The sequence below is a fragment of the Prunus mume genome, linkage group LG2 (assembly GCF_029339155.1).
Source record: "Prunus mume cultivar Tortuosa linkage group LG2, ASM2933915v1, whole genome shotgun sequence".
NCBI classification, from domain to species: domain Eukaryota; kingdom Viridiplantae; phylum Streptophyta; class Magnoliopsida; order Rosales; family Rosaceae; genus Prunus; species Prunus mume.
Genome location: NC_142699.1, coordinates 3,183,403 through 3,205,198, shown reverse-complemented (window position 1 = coordinate 3,205,198; position 21,796 = coordinate 3,183,403). Strand labels below are relative to the sequence as shown.

The 21,796-nt window shown below is 36.2% G+C and overlaps 3 protein-coding genes across 5 annotated transcripts; 1 reads left to right on the top strand and 2 right to left on the bottom strand.

Annotated features, from left to right (window-relative positions):
* Nucleotides 1-4,566: 4,566 nt before the first annotated feature.
* On the bottom strand, nt 4,567-6,267 carry LOC103319301 (myb-related protein 330). The gene is given in 4 exon segments (XM_008220811.2): nt 4,567-4,947; nt 4,949-5,438; nt 5,719-5,848; nt 5,992-6,267. Coding segments are annotated over 4 exon segments (942 nt in total). The 5' UTR covers nt 6,125-6,267; the 3' UTR covers nt 4,567-4,758.
* A 1,956-nt stretch (nt 6,268-8,223) lies between these two features.
* LOC103319300 (O-fucosyltransferase family protein) lies at nt 8,224-15,424 on the bottom strand. Of its 2 annotated transcripts, none has more exons than XM_008220810.3 (10): nt 14,767-15,424; nt 14,358-14,430; nt 13,618-13,691; nt 12,819-12,907; nt 11,143-11,340; nt 10,414-10,618; nt 10,154-10,321; nt 9,540-9,707; nt 9,200-9,390; nt 8,224-8,672 (listed from the first exon to the last, which is right to left on the bottom strand). In XM_008220810.3, exons 1-10 carry the CDS (start codon nt 15,133-15,135, stop codon nt 8,492-8,494), a joined length of 1,716 nt encoding a protein of 571 aa, XP_008219032.2. In that variant the 5' UTR covers nt 15,136-15,424; the 3' UTR covers nt 8,224-8,491. The 2 variants fall into 2 exon arrangements, with proteins under 2 accessions (XP_008219032.2, XP_016648041.2); XM_016792555.2 differs by having other exon boundaries at nt 13,618-13,700; nt 14,767-15,387.
* A 2,709-nt stretch (nt 15,425-18,133) lies between these two features.
* On the top strand, nt 18,134-20,774 carry TFIIIA (transcription factor IIIA). Of its 2 annotated transcripts, XM_008220809.3 has the most exons (6): nt 18,134-18,343; nt 18,542-18,675; nt 19,368-19,656; nt 19,841-20,076; nt 20,180-20,323; nt 20,457-20,774. In XM_008220809.3, the coding sequence occupies exons 2-6, from the start codon at nt 18,655-18,657 to the stop codon at nt 20,631-20,633; spliced, it is 867 nt and encodes a 288-aa protein (XP_008219031.3). In that variant the 5' UTR covers nt 18,134-18,343; nt 18,542-18,654; the 3' UTR covers nt 20,634-20,774. The 2 variants fall into 2 exon arrangements, with proteins under 2 accessions (XP_008219031.3, XP_088901082.1); XM_089044956.1 differs by lacking the exons at nt 18,134-18,343; nt 18,542-18,675.
* Nucleotides 20,775-21,796: the final 1,022 nt, after the last annotated feature.

The window sequence follows — 21,796 nt, the reverse complement described above, 5'->3', positions numbered from 1 at the left end:
GTTGCTTCTTCCACATCGAAGCCCACATGAATGGGTAGGTACGCTCTCCTCTTTGTTTTATGGGTTCATTGTACTTTACCCACAATCATGGTTTTAGGGCATCTAATAATTCGGTCTTTACCTTTTAAAGCTGGCAAAATATTACGTTGATTAGCTTTTGGTGTGTGCGAAAAAGAAAATTACCTGATGGTCGAAGTTACGTACGAAGAAAATAGGGTTATGCGGCTGCCTCTCGTTTGGTTTCGTACACAACTCTAGCTACCTTGGTCGCAAATTGAAAAGTCAAACATATGGGCACGAGGAATGAAAGGCTGGATTTCACTTTAATTTCATGTTTTTTATTTAAATTTAGATGTGATTTCGTTTTGACTTCTCAAATTGAAAATTTATAGATAGAACACAACGCATCATTTTAGATTCAATAAATTTATCACTTTCGTTCATTTGTTCTTTTTCTCTTCTTTTGATAATCTTCATTTTCTTTGTATTCCTCCAATTGATATTGGGAGAGGTCGATTCTACAGGACATCGAATACAAGAACAACTGCTCTAAACTACTTGAGCTACAAACTCCCTTACTTTATACTCTTATTTTTATAATACAAGTATAGATAGGGGGACTTATTTCTTGCTTCTCCTTTACAACAGGCCTTTGCCATTCGAACCAAATGAAATGTATTCTTATTCTTTACTCATTAGCCTATGAAAATATACTTTAATAAGAAGAACAAAATTATGTACATGCACCTCCTCCTCTCTCTCTCTCTCTCTCTCTAATTTACGTATATGTCAATACTAAAAGCTTTAGAAAAAAAAAAAAATTAGAAAAAAAAGAAGAAGAAGCAATGGTGGATGATGATGGATGATTTACTTATATGCCAGATAACCAAATAACCAATAACCCCCCTACCTTTTAAAAAGGCATCAAATTTGGCTGGCTTAAATCTAAATTCTCAATATTCTCATTAATCCAGGAATCTCATACCTCACTGGATGGCCACATGCATAACCTTCTTCTTCTCTCTTCACTTCTGACTCACCCCACCACCACCACCAAACCCTTAACTAACCAACTGTTTTTATTTCTTTTTCTCCGTTACTATATTCTTATCATATTAATTTTTAATTAGAGATCGGTTACCTACCTTCCAAACATGTCACATGTACATCCTTTTTATTTATTATTTTTTTTTGTATTGGATGTCACATGTACATCTTGCTTCTCCTTTTCCCCTTCTCTGTCTTCACATGAGATATTTAAATTCATTATCACTCTATTATGCTTTCTGATAACTAAAATATCCTCATCACCACCACCACCAGGACCCACTCTCTTATTGAAACTTTTGGGTAAATGCTGTATAGTACATGTAATCCTTCTTAAAATTGGCATGCTAATATTGCTTTTAAAAGGTGAAAATATAAAAATACAAATGACGCACTAGTGTAGTGGTTTAGAGAAAATGTTCCCCAAAGAAAGATTATGGGTTCGAATCTTACAATCCACGTAGTGTGTGTGAGTTTAATATGTTTATATCTCAAAAAACTGAGAAATAAAATTGCAAAATCTTATGATTGGAGTAGTCCTCCTTTCATGAGCTGATTTTTCTATTAGAGATCATTTTAATTACTGCTTCCATTTCTATTGTTCATTGTTATATTACTTTAATTTGGGCTTCTCGTCTTATCTCAGCTGGAAATTGACTGTGATTATAAAGTATTAAAATCCATATTCTTGATCACTCATCTCCTTCGAGCTTCGACTATCAGAACAATCATTCAAGATCTTTGGCAGCTATACTTCTGGATTTTCGTCAAGTTTCGTTAAATCATGCTTATAGGGAAACAAATCAAGTGGTTGATACTTTGGCTAAAAGAGATCATGCATCTTCAGATACTTGTGTTTGGTTTGAAAAAACTATATATTACGATTAAGGGATCCTATTTCAAAAATCTGAAGCCTTTATGTTTTACGTATTCTCTCAATCATCGCTGCAAAAACCATTTTAACATAAATTACCTAATTACTGAATTAAATGATTGTCATTTTAGTTTGTTTTTTTTTCCTCGAAACACCTTAGTTCATCTATTTTAGATTAATCTACATAAAATAAATCTTATGTCTAACATTAGGGTAGGGACATGTTTCCATCGTTGGTATAGATTTTCCTGCGGAAGCCATTTCCCCAGAGATTATGCCCCCCACCCAAATCAATATAAACTCAATCCTACCAGCTTCAATCTCACACAATCAATTGTATATAATTGTTTAATGAGTTGGTGTTTCTGGGTGGAGAGAGAGATCCGCCATTCCTGAGACAAGATTCCATATATACACGTGGTTTATATTTCCTTCATTAGTGGTTGGTAGGTCTAACCATTCCCATTCCCATTCCTACGTTTAATCTTGGACTGTCCCAAGGTTCTAGAACTATATTTTTATATTTAAAGTTTAATTAAACCACGAGAAGCCTTTCTTTTTCTTTTTTTTTTCAGTCGGATTTAGACCTTCAAAGGCTAAGAAAATGAAATGAAGGAAATTGAAAAGGACACTCTTAAAAACTTTAGGTAGAATTTAATGTTATTATAGCGTTTAAAAATAAAATAAAAATCATGGTTAGCTAGCTACTAGCTAGGAACAACGTGTTTAGTTTGCGGGACAAGTCATAATTGTGAAAGTAGATTGGAGGAGGATGCATTTGAATCCAAGACGGCCAAAAAATCACAACTGTTTATTCTATTGATTTTTTTTTTTAAAATTAAATCCAGCACTGCTGTATGATAATTTATTCCTAATCAAACCTCCATTATCATGGCCTGTCCACACACACCAACAATTTGATGTTATGGCACTAGTGGTCTTAGTCAACGGTCAATGTTTAAAGAAGTAAGTGCTTAATTTTTGTTGGCATCAAACTTTATGGCTTGTTTAAAAGTGTTTTTGAATAGGCAAAATCACTTATGGGAAGATACACTTCCTACATACTTCTCCAGAAAATCACTTAAAGCGATTATATGGATTTTTCATGAAAGTGATTATTGTCTTATCCAGAATCACTCTCAAACAAATGTAAAATTTTCACATACCAGTTGCATCACTCGTTGGAAGATCAAACAGCGAAGACGATATATATTTATAATGAATTCAATATCTATTTAATTATAACCACATTATGATTATGTAAATTGATATAAGTGTATTGTTCCGTTGTAAAAATAAAAATGAATCATTATTTGTAAGCAACCAAGAATTGTTCCTTCTCGACGGCAAAAATATTTATACTTACATGCACATCATAGGAATAGGGCTACAAAGACGAGAAGCAAAAAAAACTAAAAAAAAATCACGTTTAGATACTTATACAGATAGGCTTTTAACAGAACACTTCTCATATTCTAATCGTTTGAATAAAAATTCAATGTCTAAATTAATAGAAGAAAGTCAATCAATCAACCTAATAATAATAATGAAATTAATATTAATAGAAGGCTTAGAACATGTGAGCATATGCCACATGTCTCTCTCTCCCCATGTCTATGTTGCAACGTGACTGTGCAATTATGTCATCCTAAATATATAGTTTTATGCAAGACGGTAGATGCCAAGCTAGTTAGGTGGGTGATAAAATAAATAAATAAATCATCACTCATACTCAGGTGGATGGTAGGTTTTTGAGAATATGATACACCAAATAATTCAAGTCAAAGAAAACAAGATACGAGAAAAGAATATGGTATCACCATTGCCAATCTTTACCTAAATCTACCCAAAACTGGTTACATAAAAGTCAGGTTGATCCATATATACCAGAGAAGAAAGTTAGTCTGGTTGTTTATTTTAGCAAGTGGGATTGGACTGATTGATTGACAAGCTTATATTCCTAATTGCGCAAAGGTAGGACTCGCCAGGTTGGAATCATTGGTCTTAAATTGAACTAATGGAGAAGGTATGGTGCTAAAAAAATATGATCGGACTATGATATAGTGTCACGTAATGTTATTAGTCGACTTATATTATTAAAATTATACCTTAAATTCGTCAATCATTACCTGGTATTGATAATTTCGTGTAGCATTGTTACGGTCAAATACAGAATTTCTCGGTAAGTATCTATAACAAGTTAATTTTTAACAAAACAGCCCTTATTATGTCCCACAGAAATTGACACTTCCTCCAACTGTTTCTGATTGATGTTATGGAAGTCAAGCACCCGAATAATGCCGGTTGCCAAACACAAATTACAGCTCACTATAGAGAGAGAGAGTTTGGCAGAAATTATCCATACGTTGTGTGCATCAAATGCACATGTAGGATGGATAGTCTTTGCACATGCGACAAGTTTTAAATATAGCCGAACCTCATCAGCTTTGTCGACCCTACATCTCAAATTTCAAATGAAATATTGAGTGAACTCATCAAATCTCTAATTTCAATGATAAATTGTACAGAGACAAAATTCAAAACGGAAAAAGTGAAATCAGAAGCAAATAATTATTAAATAGTACTAAAATACGATCACCTAATTCAACCGGTTCACGTGTTATAATTTGAATAGCCAGTTCGCATGTTATAATATGAATAGACGATAGTATTTCATTATAATATACTTGTTCCATGATAACACTATAATTACTCGTACAACAAGAGTTACATCCAGAAAGTAATGGATTCAAGTGAAGATAACAACAACTATACCAAATCTATAAGATTTATCAAAAGAAAAAAAGAATTTAACCCCAAAAGGAGTAAAAACCATGCTATGAATTCAAAGGTCTGTGAAATCTGTAGAACCCATTTGTGCACTGACAATTCCTGCAAGCCTCACTGCTCTGAAATCCAACCTGACAACACAAACACACCGCCTGAGTCACCACCGCCTTCTGCACTGTCCCAAAAACCTGGTAATTATTCTGCTGCAGTCTTGACTCGGCCGAGTTCCCCGACGAATGCCCGAGTTGGCTCGGACTGGAAGGGCTCCAGCCCAATTGAAAGATCCAAGTTGAGGTCACTACACTTGTACATATAATGATCTTGCAATTTCTGCTGTTGCTGTTGTTGTTGTTGTTGGTCTTCCTGTGTGGTGGTCCCACTGCTGGCCTCTTCTATGTTGTCCTCTTCCATCTTGGGCTTGAACAATACAATATTGTTGTTGTGGTTGTTGTTGTTCGAGGAGGTTTTGTTGATGGTTTTGTGATGCAATATGGAATTTTTGTTGGTGGTTTTATCGACGACGGCGGATGGCGGAGAAATGTTTCTGAAATCTAAGCGAGAAGCAGGTGTCGTGGCGGCCGCGGCGGCGGTTGTGGTGTCGTTGAGCGGACGGTGGGTTTGAGGGTCGAGGCCGCGGCTGATGAGCTTCCGCTTGATGTGTGTATTCCAGTAGTTTTTTATTTCGTTGTCGGTTCTTCCCGGCAATCGCCCCGCAATCAACGACCACCTAAAAACAACAAACCAAATTACAATTAATAAGAATGACAATTGACTTTTCCAACGATCATTTCGTCTAGTAAGAAAATTCTGACGAAACCAATAAGAATGATCATTGAATGATCATTTCGTCTCGGTTGAAGGAGGTTCTGAGTTCAAATCTCATGACGAAATCTCGTAGTTGTATAAAAGAAAAGTAGTTAAGATTGACAAAGTGATTTCCGAACAATAATTTTCCCAGCAACAAACCAACCAACAAAGAAAAGTGTGCCATGAATAAGATTACATACTTGTTTCCAAGTAAGCTATGGAGCTTGATGATGAGCTCATCTTCTTCTTCTGTGAAATTTCCACGCTTGAGGTCAGGGCGAAGGTAGTTTATCCATCTCAGCCTACAGCTCTTGCCGCACCTAAGCAACCCTACAGGCATTAATTCCACACAAAAATAAGTACAAATTCAATTAATTTAAGCAAAACTAAATCATGGGTTATAATTAAGTACATATGAAACAGTATTATATATATAGATAATTGAATTTAAAGATTTGAAAATATATATATACCTGCGGCTTTGGGGAGGGAGCGCCAGCAGCCTTCGCCATGGACGCGGATGTAATCGATGAGGCGCTGGTCTTCTTCTTTGGTCCAAGCGCCTTTGTTGGTGTGAGCTTTCTCACAGCAAGGTGACCTCCCCATCAAATTTTTTGTTCCTGTTCTTGTTCTTGTTCTTCTTGTTGCTGCTTAATTTTTGTAATGATTAATTAAGAAATCAGATTGAACAGAAGACAACAGAACTGCAATAAGTAGCTATTGGAAGAGAGAGATTGTGATATATGTAGCAAACAGTGAGTTGTTATATGGATAAGTAGGACTGGTTTTTTTGTGGTGTTTTGTCTGTACCCGTTTTGAAAGAGCTGAAAAGGATAAGAAGAGAAAGACCAGTACAATTCAGAACAGAGAAAGAGAGAGAGTTTTCGTTCTGTTGAAATTTTGGGAAGAAAGAGATTTATATGTACAAAGGGTGGGGATGATGAGAGAGAGAGGGAGAGAGAGATTAATGAGGAGAGTTGAGGTGGGGAGGGAAGGATTTGACCGAGTTGGTGAAAATGACGAGTGGTTAGTGGTTGCAGATAGGGCTGGATTTTGGTAGGTAGCTCTACTTTTACGTCACATTCGGCCCCTTTGTGGGCTCTCTTTTTCTCTCTCTCTAATGTCAGGATTCAAAAATCAGACTTCCTTTTTTTGTTTGGTATAAGAGTTCCGTTATTAACATTCGCTTTAGCGTGCGTGAGTGATTGTAATCGTAAATTAAGTCGTGATCGTATCATAAGATCTATTCTCATTAGATGCATATTCGAACGATTGTTTTTAGGTTTCTATATTAGTAAGAGAAGAAAAAAAAGGAAACCACGGGAATTCTAAATCAATGTCCAAACTCCAAGTAGGAAACCATCTCATTCGTCATTTCCATGTGGCTTAAAGGGACACACAACGCAACATTAGGACAATTGCCTGCCTACCAATTTCCTGCTGGCTGAGGTTTCCTTAGTTGGCTTATGGTGGTGCCTTACTCGAGGGCATATTTGTCTTTTAGCTTAAGACCACATGATCTTATCTACATAAATATATACCATTAAAAAAAATTAATGAAAATTAAACTTTTACGAATTAAAGAGGGATTTCCGAGTCATATTTTAGGCGGTTGCTTATCCAATCCATCCTCATAGTATTCTCAAAAGCATTATCAAAGGTGCTCTAAAAAGGTATTTTCTTGTCAAAGGAGGATTGAAAAAGGGGCTCAAGTGAATATTGGAAGGGCGGGTAGGGATATGATAAGGTAAAAAAGTACGTGTGTTTTTGTCTAGTTGTAGCCAAGTTCAATGGAAAACTTTAAGAAGGAAAACTTTATGAAGATAAAAAAGAAAGAAAACCAGGTGGAGCTCACATGCCAAGGTGATTCTATGTAAACTAACAGAAATATTTCTGTCCAACCTTTGTTCATAAAAAAATGAAAAAATGAAAAAAAGCTAATGCACTTGTCTAAAAACCTTAGCTCAGGTGACATGTGATTAGGGGTAGGTCTCAATCTGGTTGAACCGACTAAATTGATTGACCTAAACTGTAGTAACTGGTTTGATTTGATTTTAAATCGGGCCGTAATAATTCGGCTACAATTTTGAGCCGGAATGTTATGAAGAGACAGTGCAAGGTAAGGAATCAATCAAGCGGGAGATGAGATAAACTTCCACTAAACTCCCAAAGACCAAAAGAACACCTACAGAAACAAATGGGTTTATATATTGGATCAAGGAAGAAGCTTATTGTGCAAATGGGTTTCAACAAAAGGAGGAAATGATTACACAAAGATATTTTCACCATTTGTGAAGCTAACCACAATCAGCTGGTTGGTGCTAACTAGAGTGGGGACATATATGGAACCTTTATTGAGAAGTATTACTGAGACCAGTTGATGTTTCAACTTTCAAAGGCTTGCTAATGTCTTTTTCCACTCCATTACCTTTCTGATATAAACCTGAAATACAAAACCCAGAATCTAAAACCAAGATGCTCAACCCTAGACCCAATACCAATGTCGTTTTGGACAAGAACACATTCTACATAAATAAATAAAAACATTAGTAAAATATCCTATTCCATTTTCAGCAATAAAAAAATGTCAACTAAATTAGAGAAATAAAAGAAGGAAACAACTGGTCCTTGCCGAGTGGGGACACAAAAATAAGGGCAGCATACAGTACCTCAATGGAATATCAAAGCATACCGACAATCCGATCACCAAAGGAAAGGAGAGAATTTAATTACTGCAAAAGAATTTTCCCTTGATCCGTTATTGTACATGTACAATGAATTTTGAGTAACAAACTACCAAGTCGCAGAGTAAACCAACCAAAAAAATCAATACCTTAGGATACAGTTCCCTCTACTCAAATGAAAGAAAATTTCACAACTTATTTGAATGATACACTAATTTTCTAAAATGACAATTGAATGATACACTAAATTACAGATGAACAAAAAAATTTATAACCCTAGTGAATAATTTTATGTATTGAAATCAGTCTTGTTTGTTGTGTTACTGTTTTCGTTTCTAGCTTCTGCTTCTTTAAACATACAATCTGGCATGGGAAATGTATATAGTGATGCACTGGGTTTTTTCAGTTCAACACCCTTTTGGTCACTATGGCGAAGCATGTCTTGCACCTGTTTTTTGAAATCTTCCCATCTGCAAAATAAGAAATGTCGATGAACAAACATGTAAAGTTGCTTGTATAAGCTGCTTTATACTGAAAAATGAGGCTGTGAATGAACAGATCAACAAGAAGTCATTGGAGGTAAAACAAATTGCATACATGTTTGTTTGTTTATGTGCTTAAACTTCCATTATTTGCCCCTCTTATTATCCGCTAATGTAATCTTTATACAACTAATTTCTCTTATATAATTTGAAATCGACAACCATAACAAACCCATTACAGTGAATCCTGAGGTTCTCAAAGTTAACAAACATCAAACAGATGACAATGCACATTCCTAGCCTACCACAAAACAAAAAGTTGAACGGTAGAACTATGATTTTTGTATTCTCAATCGAATTTTAATATCTGTAATATGCACTAATTTAAAATGTAGAAAGACAAAAAACTGTTATTAGTTATCACTACCCCCATGTTGTAGCTTACATAAATAACGAACTGTTACTTATTCCACAGATCAATACAAATGTAACTGGACAGTTCAACCACATTTTACCTGATACTGGGATTATCAAACAACAGCGCTAATTTTCTTTTATCAGGGTTAATTGTCTTTGAATGTCCACCATAGAGATACCGCCTGTGACCCATCAAGAAGTGGGGAAAATTTCCACCCTGAGTGGTGACAAATACTTCACTGTGAAGGCAAACCGTGTAATCAAGAGCAGCCAATCTAGATAAGTGGCCCTACATCAGAAATGTTGGCATGGAAAAGATTAACTTGACACTAACCCAATGGACCTACCGTAGAGATGGCATAATAAATATATCACTACTTTCAAGCTAATGCTTGGCTTTGTTCTCTGCGAATGCAAATAACATGCCTCATATGGTACCTGAAAAGGAGCAAGTTCTTCTGCAGTAGCCAGTGTGTCCTTCATTTCCAAGCGTGGAAACATCTGTTTAAGAGGAGCCATGTACTTCTCTGCTTTATAAATTTTTCCTGCTGCTATGTATACTGAGGTGGTATTATCAAATCCCATTCCCCTGAGCATCATTCCTACCTACAGCATAAGATACTTAATTGGTCAGAGTTCAAAAATAATTGCACACTAATCATAGTACGCAAAAGAGATGACAGAAGGAAAACAGAATCTTTCACAGTAATCAGATTTCATTCATATTGGGTATGCCCCATATTTTTAGCTATAAAACCTATTATAGCTCCCTACTCCCTAAATAAAAAAAATTACAAAAGTAAACTGAAACAATAAACCTGCAATACATTTTATAATTACTGGAAGCTCCATGACGTATCTACTTCAGTTAATACTCCAAAGTAGTTGATTGTAGTAGAAGTAGAAATTATCTGTTAAAGATATCTGAACATTGCCTTATAGGCTTGTTCTGTTTAAGGAATTTAATTTAAAGTGTTTTAATAACAGTTTACCCATGCAACAGAAAAGAAATTAAGAAATTCAAATCAAAAGAAAGAAAGACGGCTTTATACCTCTAACGGGGTTAAAGGGCATTTCCCATCCACACGATTTGCACCTGGCCTTATTACTCTACCCCTTCTCCTGAATTTTCCTCTCCAACCTCTTTCTCGAGCAATATCCATTTCACGTTTCTCTTCCTCCCCACCATCATATTCACAGCAAGAAAACGCAACCATGTCCTTTGATAAAGAGAATAGCATTTAGAACTTAAGGAAAAACAGCTACTGAAGAACTCAGAAACTGTTCATTTAAAAGATGAACAAATATACACCTCTTCAAATCGAAGATGTACTGAAACATATTTTCCCCCGCTGTGGGAGCTACTTTTAATCATTCGATCAACCATTTTATCTGCAAGAATTCTTATAGAATTTGAGAACCTCAGTGCTTCGAAATTGGCTAAGCATCTAAGCCTTTGCACATTTGAAGGAACTGCATGAGCCAATCTGTTGGAAAAAGGTGCAATGCGCACAGCCCTGCAATATGGATTGAGAGAAACTATATATAGCTGTCACATACAATGTAATGCATGCCCATGTACATATATGTATATATATATATATATATATATATATATAGTGAGCTTCAGTTGAGGGATCCCTCAAATAAGCTTATTTGAGGGGCACCCTTGTAGGGCCCACTCCGTATTGTATTTCACTAATTCAAACCATCTATTTTGTAGATATTCATTCAAAGATCATCGCTACAAAAAATCAATTGAATCCGATATCAGTTGACCACTCAATTAAATTATTGAAATTTTAGTACATTCTTAAAGCACGGTGTTTATTGATTTTGGACACAATTGGATGTCGAAACGGTTTCCGATTTGTCTAATTTTTTGCAAGGATGCTCTATGAATGTAAACTTAAAAAATAGATTGTTTGGATCATTGAAAAAAAATTGTAGGGGACCTTAAAGGTTGTCTCTCAAATTTATATATATATATATATATAAAACAAATTGTAATTATAAATAAAACTATAGGTAAGATGCATACCCCATTTTCTCCAACTTTGGGAGGACCTTTTGAAGATAGTAAGCTGGACTTGACCAACCTTTCACTCTCAAATTCACAATGTTGCTTATATTATTGTCAAATCGCTCAAGTATATCATCTGGGAGCTCCCTAACCACATTCACGTGATTTCTGAGAGCATGAATGAAGAAATCTTCATCAAATATGTTCCCAAAGTGGCTGCAACAAGTTGAAAATAGAGTGGTCAATACCTTGCATTATCAAAACATGAACTTTTCAATATCATACTGTCACGCTTTACATATACTCTCAGTAGTGGCCAGCATTTTCCCCTTCAAAGTGGTCAAATTTTGAAGCTTAGGACCCGTTAGACAACCATGCACCAGTCAAAATGCTGTGAGATCATATTGTATATTGCATCCAATACATATGCAAACCTTTGGATGAACTATCATCTTGGGCTAGCACTTTTTGACGAAGCCTAGTATAATTACAACTACAACCCAGCTTCATTCAGGGAAAATGTCTTCCCCTTTCCAGAATCAACAATTATTTTGCAATGGAGCTTTAAGTGCAACTCAACTTCATTTAAACCCTTCATAATAAAGAATAATGGAGAGATGGATTATATGTGATGGTACCAAAGCAGATTTGCACAGAAAAGAGTTGATGGATGATGTTGATTGCACTGCCAACTACGGAAGATGGTAGGGAAAGGTCTGGATTTTGGGAAATTGAGAAGGCTAGGAAAATTGATTTGTGGACTTGGATCTAATGAGGATGGAGGTGACTTGGTTTTGGGTATTAAGCTAATGAAGAGGGGGAATCAATCTCAGTTGGTTTTTCTCAGAGCATTTTGTTATTTTAGGGAGACTGGGTAATTTGGTATAGGTTTTTATTTTGACATTTTCTTTAGTATCTGATTTGGAAAATGATAAAAGAAACCCAGCCAGAATGCATCACTTAGAGTTAAGGTTTTTCTTAAAAATGAAAAAAGAACCCAAGAGCCGAGTACCTCATAGGTGAAGTCTTATTGCGCCTCTGCGCGAGCACCTGTTAAATTAGGAGCACGCCCTTTTGACTTTTTTCCAGAGCAGAGGTGTTTCTCTGTAAGCCTTACCCCACATTCCAAAATGACCCCAAGCCCTAATCCTAACCCCCTTTTCTTATGTTAGTCATGGGCAATGGTACCCCCATAGGTAGGGAACTATCATAGCAGCGCCCCAGCCAACCTTTGTTATTATGGCAGCACCCCAATGGGCTGGACACTGCCATGGCAGCATGCCCCATGTCTGGGCACTGACATGCTGCCCAGCCAAATTTTTTTATTTCTTAATTATTTTTGTCCTTTTTAGGTAATTTGTAAAACTTTATCAACGGGCGAGAGAGAGAGAGAGGAGAGAGGAGAGAAGGGAGAAGGGAGGGTGATGATCTTTCTAAATTGTTTTGCAGAGTATTTTTTATTCTATTTTATATTTAGGGACAAGAGCAAGGAAGTGGGAAATAAGTGCATTACAATAGCCAAGGACGATGCAAGAGCAATCTAGCAATTAAGTTAGCATAGTTATATTGTGCTGAACTAACTATGGCAAACTATTTAGAAAGATAATAGAATACAAAAGTCACCACATAGATGGTAATGCAGCTGATGGTGATTAAGATCATAATCATTATGGTACAATAAATCAAATAATCACCTTGAGTCTCTCCAAACACTATTCAGATGAAAAATTGGGATCAGAAGAGTTGCATTCAAAAGTCCAGCCACAGCAACTGCATCACATATCTATATTGAAGTTGTGAAGATAAATGTCAGAGGGAAAAAAAAAAAACAAAAAGCAAAGAGGCACAAGACATGGTTGAGACAACTATTTTAGATGCAAGTGTCCAAATCTAGCCTATTCATGAAATTCACGCACAAACTTTTTGTCCAAGTGTAGTTAGTGGAATAAAATGAGAACACAATCCCATATATATATTCATGTACGTTTCGGACTAAAACTATACAAAGAAATTCAGCATGGAAGGTTGCCAAACTGTCAATCAAATTGCTATGATTGACAGTCCAGCGACATATCACACCAACAGAAAAAGAGCATTATATATGCATATAGTTCGTCTCTCCTACGTGACAACAATGTGCAAGAACAATGTGCAACGCTCCTTTTTGTTATTGATTGAGTGTGCATATATATATATATATATATATATGCATATATCAAGCCTCCTCAAAAAGACAAAAGATTCATAACCAAAAGTACAAAAAGACAGTTCCTTGGTGTTTCCAAAACAACACACTTCATCCACATTCAGGAGTATATTTTCACTTTATAACCAAAAAACAAGAATAAAAGAAAACTTTGAAATGAACATTACAAACTCTGTCACTGATTAGTTTCTTTATGCAAAGATCCAAACCACAAACATCAAAATAACAATAAATCAAACAAGGGCTGATTAAGAAAATGAATTTCAGTTGGATACAATCACACCTACCGATAAGCGCTGCTGGTTCAACCCACCATTCGCTTCAATTATAAATAAACCATTTGACTTTGGTAATGCTGTTCCTATATTCCCTCCAAGTATTAAAAAAACAGAAGTTAGTTATTCATTTAGTTTTAACAACCACATAAGTATTCATTCTATTTGCCAATTATCAAATAACACAAATTCAAATTCAAATTCCTGCCACATTAAGTTAAAGATACACGAGCGAATAGAAGCAATCTAAACATAATAAGGAATAACATATCACTTAATGAAAACATGTCATATATCTTTCCACAAAACATTTTTCAATAAGTATTTTCCATACAAAATGTGAAAATGAAGCATGATATCTTGGTAACATTTGTGCATGTAAGTGTGTGTGTGTGTGTGTGTGTGTGTGTGCGCGCACGCACTGGACAGAGACAGAGTGTTTTTCCTTTTGGAATAAAACATGTTTAGTATTTTCTTATGAACCCTCCAACCCTATCGCTCCACCAGTGTACAGCATGCATGTGGTGATATTCTCTTTATCTGGCATTTGAGAACCATATAAATTATAAAGCCTCATCTAAAAATGGTTGAGAGTGTAGTGTAGGGCGCGTATTGCCAAGAGAGGCTGCAACACCCACTTCATGATGAGTTTGATTAGACAAAATCGGGTAACCGTAAAATAACTGTATCCATCCGTCAATTAAAATAGGTCATTGTCAGTTAACAGTGATCCTCATATGGAAAACTCAAACCTTCTTTTGGTGTATCTTTGGTAATACAAGGCTTCCAAACTTGATGCACTTTTGAATTCCACACAGTCATCAACTGCACGATTTTCATATCATATATAGTCAATTCACATAGTTCAGATTGGCTGTAAACATCATTGTATCAAAGGTATTTTGATTTGATGAATGCAGTGTTATTTTTGGCTATGCTGATTAAACTAAGTGTCCTTTATACATACCCAAATCAAGAAATCCTAACACGTAATAGAAAGTGGACAACAATGCATATCAAACTGAACAAATAAGCATGCACATTGATTGGTATAATGCTCAAACTCTAAGAACATACAAACACACAACAAAAAGCTGTATTTTCAATCCCACAGCCAATCCAATACAAACAAATTTTGGATAAAACAGAAAAAGCACTTACAAAATTGTGAGTGTGATTGCTCTCAGCCTGCATATAAGGCCAAAGCTTCTGAAAAACCTGAGGGCTCCTATACAAGGAGCCCGGCGGCGACCGCTTACTAACAACAACAACAGCGTTTTTCAAACTAACTACATCGAAGCTCACCGAGCCCATATACAACAACATCCCCGAAATGTACAACAATGGCGCGAACAAAAGCACGCCTCGGCGCTTAAAAACGACCGAAATGAGCAAAACCACAACTTTCTCCACAATGCTCTGCTTGGGGCCTCTGCCGCCGGCGTTCTTGTTCCGGCCGTGGCGGCAGCGTGGGGAGGACGGCGGAGAGCCGGCGGCTCGGGGATTGCCGAGCCGGCTGTAGCCGTGCATTGGAGGAGAGAACTAGGGTTCTAGAAGTTTCTAGAGAGAGAGGAGAGTCGAGATCTGATTGTGGGAGAGAGGAGATGAGGAGGAGACATTATGTGATTACATGAGGGAGAGAGAGAGGTTTTGGGTGGTTTTGGTTGGTTTTGGGGTAAGACAAGATAATAAAGGAGAACGCGTGGGGAGGGCGGCTGTCATGAATCACTGGAACTGCAGATGCCAGCTTTGATGAGAGAGTGGTGTGGTGTGGGTGTGTGGGTGTGTGGGTGCGTGGGTGTGGTTTCCGGTGGCCCCAGACTCGTAAGTGAAAAAATATTGTTGTTTTATCAACTGAAAAGCTTATCTTCACTCAATCAAACTGCACAATTTATTTTCAACCAAAAATAAACACATTCACAGTGAGGGGTGTATATGGAAGTGTATGTTAAATATATAGTTATCAAGATTATCTCTAATGATGAAATGTAAATGGATATAAATATACATCACCACCATGAGGATGTAAAATAAGATGTATATTTACATCTATTTTTACATCTCTGAGACCCACCTGAGAAAAGAAAGAAAAATGAAGAAAAGTACATAAAAAGCTGGGACTCACGGCTACACCTTAAAATTTACACTCCCATTTGAGCAAAAAACATATTTATATCCCCAGGAGGTGTAAATGGGATGTAAAAGTGGTTTTACACCCTCAAATTTACATTCCCCCACTGTGGATGCTCTAACCTCCTATCAATTTTATTATCTTCACTCTCTAAGTGGTCAATAGCATGCCATTCTTCATATATTCAAAGTCTTATATTTGATTTTTCTCTCAATTTCACTTGTATTAAAACAAAAATAATATATATATATCAATCACGCTTTTTGACACAATAATTGAAAGAAATGAAATCTATTAGTTATTCATCAAAATTTCATTTATTAAATGACTATAATTAAACGAGGGTATATAGCTTGAAGACGTAGAACAAAAATTCGTTTATTTGCATCAATCTTTCAAGGGGCTCATTCAAGACTTACTCATATTATTACTCAACATAAAATAAGAGCGCCTTGATTTCAACTCATCAGCATAGAGGAAGACAAAAGAGAGAAGCACAACATGAAATGGGTTCAATAAATGAAGCACAACATAAATAAAATTTATAAAATAATAAAACTAAAACAAATGGTAAGTAAATTTGACAGAGTAATAATACATGTGTGAATTAAATATTACATGTGCATTGGGCTACATGACCTATTTATAGACAAGAGATGGGATGCATCTCTTGTGATTTCTTCTATGTGGGACTAATGGCATTACTTTGTATGAGGGTAGCATGGCAAGTACATGGCGAAGGACAACTTTGTTCCTTTTTCATGTCGAAGGTGGACACATTCTCCATTTTTTAAGAAGGGTTTGGTGTGGTTACATGGTTTGGCAAAGGGCAAACTAAGCGATTCTAAACCCAAAGGGGCCTTTAGCATGCACGACGTCATCTTACTGTTCGATTCTTTATCGATATTTATCGGTCATATGTGGTATAAACAATGTACTTTATAAGATTATGGATCAAGTACACCAAGTTATGGTACCCTATTGTAAAAAAAAATGTAATTGTAGTCCTTATTGTAGTACATGTGTTTACTTGGAAAAGGACTCAACTTTACCTCTTCAAGGCCCACATTTTCCAATCAACGATAATATAGATCCTTACGACAATATCTAGATAAATACGATATTATGAATAGGCATTACCTGACATGGTAATGCAAATGCAACAACTACCTCTAACATTAGGATTTTAAAATGTAAGGAAATTGATCTAAGGATTCTTAGCGTCGCCAGCACCACCAGAGGAGGCATCATCAACGTTATCAGAGGCACTAGTTTAGCCCCTATTTTTTTGTCAACTGTTGTAACTCTCACGGCGTCGATGGAGATGAAGATTACTCGACTTTCACCCTATTTTTTGGCATCGAACATTGTACCTCTCATGGCGCCCATGGTTGGGGTCGATCGTGTGTTCCCCAACTTGGGCGACACACAAGGTTGGTATTTCACTTCCGAGGCTAGGCATGCCTCATCCTTACTATTGGTGACACTCAAACACAAGACCTCCTTTACACAAGACCCTCGCGGGTAGTGGCAGAGCCAGAAATTTATGTGAGAGGGAGCACATTAAAAAATTCAAAACTCTTTGCACTTTCTCTATTGTTACTTTTTGTATAAATATTCTAACATTTATTCACAATATCAAAATATATGCAACTCAAAAGAAATTTAGACATGACAATAAAAGAGAAAACAAAGGAAAATGGGGGAATTTAAGAATTTAAGAGGAATTTCATAATATTTGTATAATATTACTACAATTAAATATCAATACAACATTTTTTTTTTAAAAGAGTTTGAATTTTTAAATATGCCTCCTCTCACTAAACTTTTTAGCTCCAGTACTGTTGGAGAGAGAGTGTTCGCGACTGAGAGAGGACGACACAAATCTTTTTCAAAAAGAAAAAATTAATTGAGACATTAACAGGGCACTGCTGAAAATGAGTTGGGTACTTAAACGACGGGCATCTAAACAAAATTGTGATAGTCTTGACATATTGGAATAGCATATTTAGAGAGCGCTATTACCTATTTTAGCCATTATTCTTTGCTATTATAATTGCTAACTGGTCATCAAGTCATCAATTGACAGCCACTGGATCAATTCAAAACGAATTCAACGGCTATGTTGTAATGTGAAAATTTAGAAAACAAAAAAATAGCAAAAAATTGAGAGAGATTAAAAATGAGAGAAAACTAAAAGAGAGAGGAGAAGATACAAAGGAAGAAAAATCGTAGCGGTATCATCAACCTTATTCTGTTTATTGGGTATGTTGCACAGTTGCACTAATCAGTCAAACGCAGCTCATTAAGGATATAATTGTCAATTCGCATCCAAATAAAGAGGGTAGAATCGGCAATAGAAAGGTATGAAAACCCTAGACTCGCTTCATTGCCCTTCAGAAACCAGTGGGTCTCAAAGTCCAGACGCCGTTGCTTGTTCGTTGGTGGGCGAGACTTTCAGAGTTGGTGCATTGGCTATGGATAAAGGTCAAGCAGAAATGGAGGGGCCTATATTTCAGGGACATAAGGCGATATTACTGCGAGTATTGTGGAATCTGCAGGTCCAAAAAGTCTCTGATTGCTTCTCACATCCTCTCCCACCACAAGGTTTACTAATTTTTTTTTCTTAATTTTAATGATGTATGGTCGATTTATGAGTTTTTCTGAATTGGGTCTTTGATTTTGAGTGGTGTGCTGTTGTGGGTTTATTTGGTTTTGTCTTAGAAACGAAATTTGGAACTTGGGTTGCTTTTAGATTGATTGTTGTAATTTTTATTTATTTTATTTATATATTTTTGGGTGTAGGATGAGATGGAAATGTCTAATGTTGATGAAGATCGAGAAGTTGACCAGAAAAATCTAATACTTGCCAAGAGTGTGGTGTCACTTTCAGAAAACCTGCACATCTCAAGCAGCATATGCAAAGTCACTCACTTGAGGTACTGTTTATCGTCCATGTTCAAAACAAGCTGAGGCTTTTGAACAACAAAAAAAAGGACTGATAAATTGTCTTCTAGCCTGAGATTTATTGAACTAAGCTTACAGTGTTTTGCTTTTATATGGCTTGGACGAGTTGATTCTTCTTGCTGCTTTTAATTTTGAATTGCTGCCTTTTATTAACTGAGTATAACTCTTCAATGTACTAAAATTGATCTGGCTGCAAGGGAATATTTTATGGAATTGAATGTTATTCTCCCATTAGTTGGCAGTAGACCAGCAGTAGCTTCTAAAGGAGTAATTGAATGATGTTTCAAGTGAGATATAATAGACTTTGATGATGATGTCAGAGCTTATTAGTTTCACAATTTCGGAATATGCATATATGTACTAGATAAAGTTTTGTAACGTTTGCATCAATTGAATCTATTGAATATATAAGTTTTGCAGGAATCAACATATATGAAATATATACGATGGATAGCGTGAAGCATTGGATCCCACACAAAGAACTCCAAAATGCGAGATGGTTCTGACTTGAATGGACTAGTACCAGGTGGGAGACCTCCTGTGAAGCTCCATCAAGTGAACCTCAATCACGCACTGTTTGGTTTGAGGTTTAAGTGACTGTTCAATTGTATTTTTTTTGTTAATATTTATTTGTTCATCAATTTATGTAGCTTATTCTTTGCAGAGGCCATACATATGTTCAGTGGATGATTGTCATTCCAGCTACAGAAGAAAGGACCACTTGAATCGCCATCTCCTTCAGCACCAAGGGAAACTCTTTAAGTGTCCAATTGAGAACTGCAATCGTGAATTTGGTTTCCAAGGTAACATGACGAGGCATGTCAATGAACTTCACAGTGAGAATTCCCCCTCAACTAGTGGTGGGGCTCAGAAGCAGCATGTGTGCAAGGAAATTGGTTGCGGAAAGGTGTTTAGATTTGCTTCAAGGCTGCGGAAGCATGAGGATTCCCATGGTAGCTTTTGTTTTTGAATTCCATTTTTCTTTTTAACTTTTATGTTATGTTGTCACAATGCAATGAAAAATGCAGATTGACATATTGATGACACATATTTTCCCCTAACGATGAGAAATATGGTGGTATAATTCTTGGCAATATGATTTTTTGCAACCTTTGATGATACCCTTTACTTCTGCAGTTAAGCTAGACACAGTGGAGGCATTTTGCTCTGAACCAGGTTGTATGAAACACTTTACGAATGAACAATGCCTTCGGGCCCATATCCATTCCTGCCACCAACATACTACCTGTGAGATATGCGGGACCAAGCAACTGAGAAACAACATCAAAAGGCATCTTCTCACACATGAAGATAAACATTCAATAGAGATGATTAAATGCGATTATAATGGTTGTCTTAGTGCATTTACAACTGTAAGTTGCTGACCCAAAAACAATAGTTGACCCACATTATTAATTATTTTGGGATGTAAAATTGTTTAGAATTCTGTGTTAACATTTGGTTTTACACATGCAGAAGTCCAATCTCGCTAAACATGTGAAAGCTGTACACCTAGAACATAAACCTTTTGTCTGTAGCTTTTCGGGTTGTGGTTTCAGGTTTGCATACAAGCATGTGAGAGATAACCATGAGAAAACTGGATGTCATGTCTATACTCAGGTGACTTTTTGGTCTTGGATAATTCAATACCCCTGCATGTTGGATGTTTGCATATTCTTTTTGGATAAGCATCTTTTCAGCCAATGTCAAAATATGAACTCATATGAGGGAAATCAATGGCTTTGAATTTCAGGGGGACTTTGAAGAGGCTGATGAGCAATTCCGGTCACGTCCAAGGGGTGGGCGTAAAAGGGAGTGCCCCGACATACCAATGCTGGTTCGGAAAAGGGTGACTCCACCAAATCAATTGGGCCAAGAGTGCGAGTACATCTCCTGGTTACACTCGCAAGAGGACAATGACGAGCAGTGAATGTGAATTCGAATATTGATATATATAGGTAGTAGGCTAGTAGCTTGGACATTATTCCACCACTTCTATTGCTGCTTGTGAATGTGAATACGAATACGAATACTGATATATATACTAGTAGCTTTTGATAGCTTTTAAATCCGTCACAATTCTGGCTATAATTCTTCATGTAGTGCATTGCATGCTCTTGTTTCTTTCTACTCTCAGTAGTTATTTTGAAAAGTGGTTTCTATTCTGTTGCAGCCTATTTTAGATGATGATAAGAATGGTCTCTTGAGACCTAGATTTGTTCCTGTGTAATCCTTTTGGTTTTTTGCCCCCTATTTTACCCAAAAAAAAAAAAAGTGGTTTCTATTGCTCGGTTTATTTTTGATTTTTTGACTAGGTAAATATTCTAAACTACTCAAAATATTGGGACGGGATTTGAGTTCGGGTGATTGGCATTCTGTCCTAACCAAAATTAAACGAAATTCTGAACTATAAACTAGGGATGGGAATTGAATTTGGATACAAGGTGGCCATTGCTCCAGCAAATTGACTCTTTCCACATTTGCATATTACTTTGTTTGGTTTACTTCTTACACTTACAAGAAAATAAGGAATTCTTGTTTTTGTTTTTTGGTAGTATTTAAATTCCCTTGTTTGGTTTGGAAACCCTTAATATTTTGAATCTACCCCTTTAATTTTCTCCCCTAAATATTTTACTTTTACCCTCCATGAATTAAAAAAATGAAATACCACATAAGGCCCCAATCCTCAGTCGACACTTTTCCAGCCTCCCTTTTAAGCAGATGCCACCGCTGGCGAGGGGTTGTAGGCAGCTTTGATGCAAACATCAAGAGATTGACCGAGTAATTTTGTTAATGATTAGGTCAAGTGTGTTTCTTTTGTAGAACTTTCAATGAATGCTACCTTTATTTCCTTCATTTCCTAGCCTGTCCAATCGGGTTAAAAAGTTGGATTGAATACCTCCAAAATAATTTTTATATTTCCTAGAATAAGATTTGAAGTTGGAATTTACTTATACAAAAAGATAACAAACAAAAATAATGAAACAAGCCATACTTGATTATTGCATGCGTAAATTAAGTCAGTTAATCAAAACATCGAGTCTGATATCCTACACTTTTAGATTATTTTAAAATAATTTAGGCTAAGCAAAC

Excerpts from the sequence above, each read along its gene's own strand:
- TFIIIA (XM_008220809.3), top strand. The coding sequence starts at position 18,655 with ATGCAAAGTCACTCACTTGAG. Across the intron at positions 18,676-19,367 it reads TGCAAAGTCACTCACTTGAG|AGGCCATACATATGTTCAGT; the intron begins GTACTGTTTATC and ends TATTCTTTGCAG. Across the intron at positions 20,324-20,456 it reads GATGTCATGTCTATACTCAG|GGGGACTTTGAAGAGGCTGA; the intron begins GTGACTTTTTGG and ends TTTGAATTTCAG.
- LOC103319300 (XM_016792555.2), bottom strand. The coding sequence starts at position 15,135 with ATGCACGGCTACAGCCGGCTCGGCAATCCCCGAGCCGCCGGCTCTCCG. Across the intron at positions 13,701-14,357 it reads CAAAGATACACCAAAAGAAG|GGAATATAGGAACAGCATTA; the intron begins GTTTGAGTTTTC and ends TAATACTTGGAG. Across the intron at positions 10,619-11,142 it reads CCAAAGTTGGAGAAAATGGG|GGCTGTGCGCATTGCACCTT; the intron begins GTATGCATCTTA and ends TCCATATTGCAG.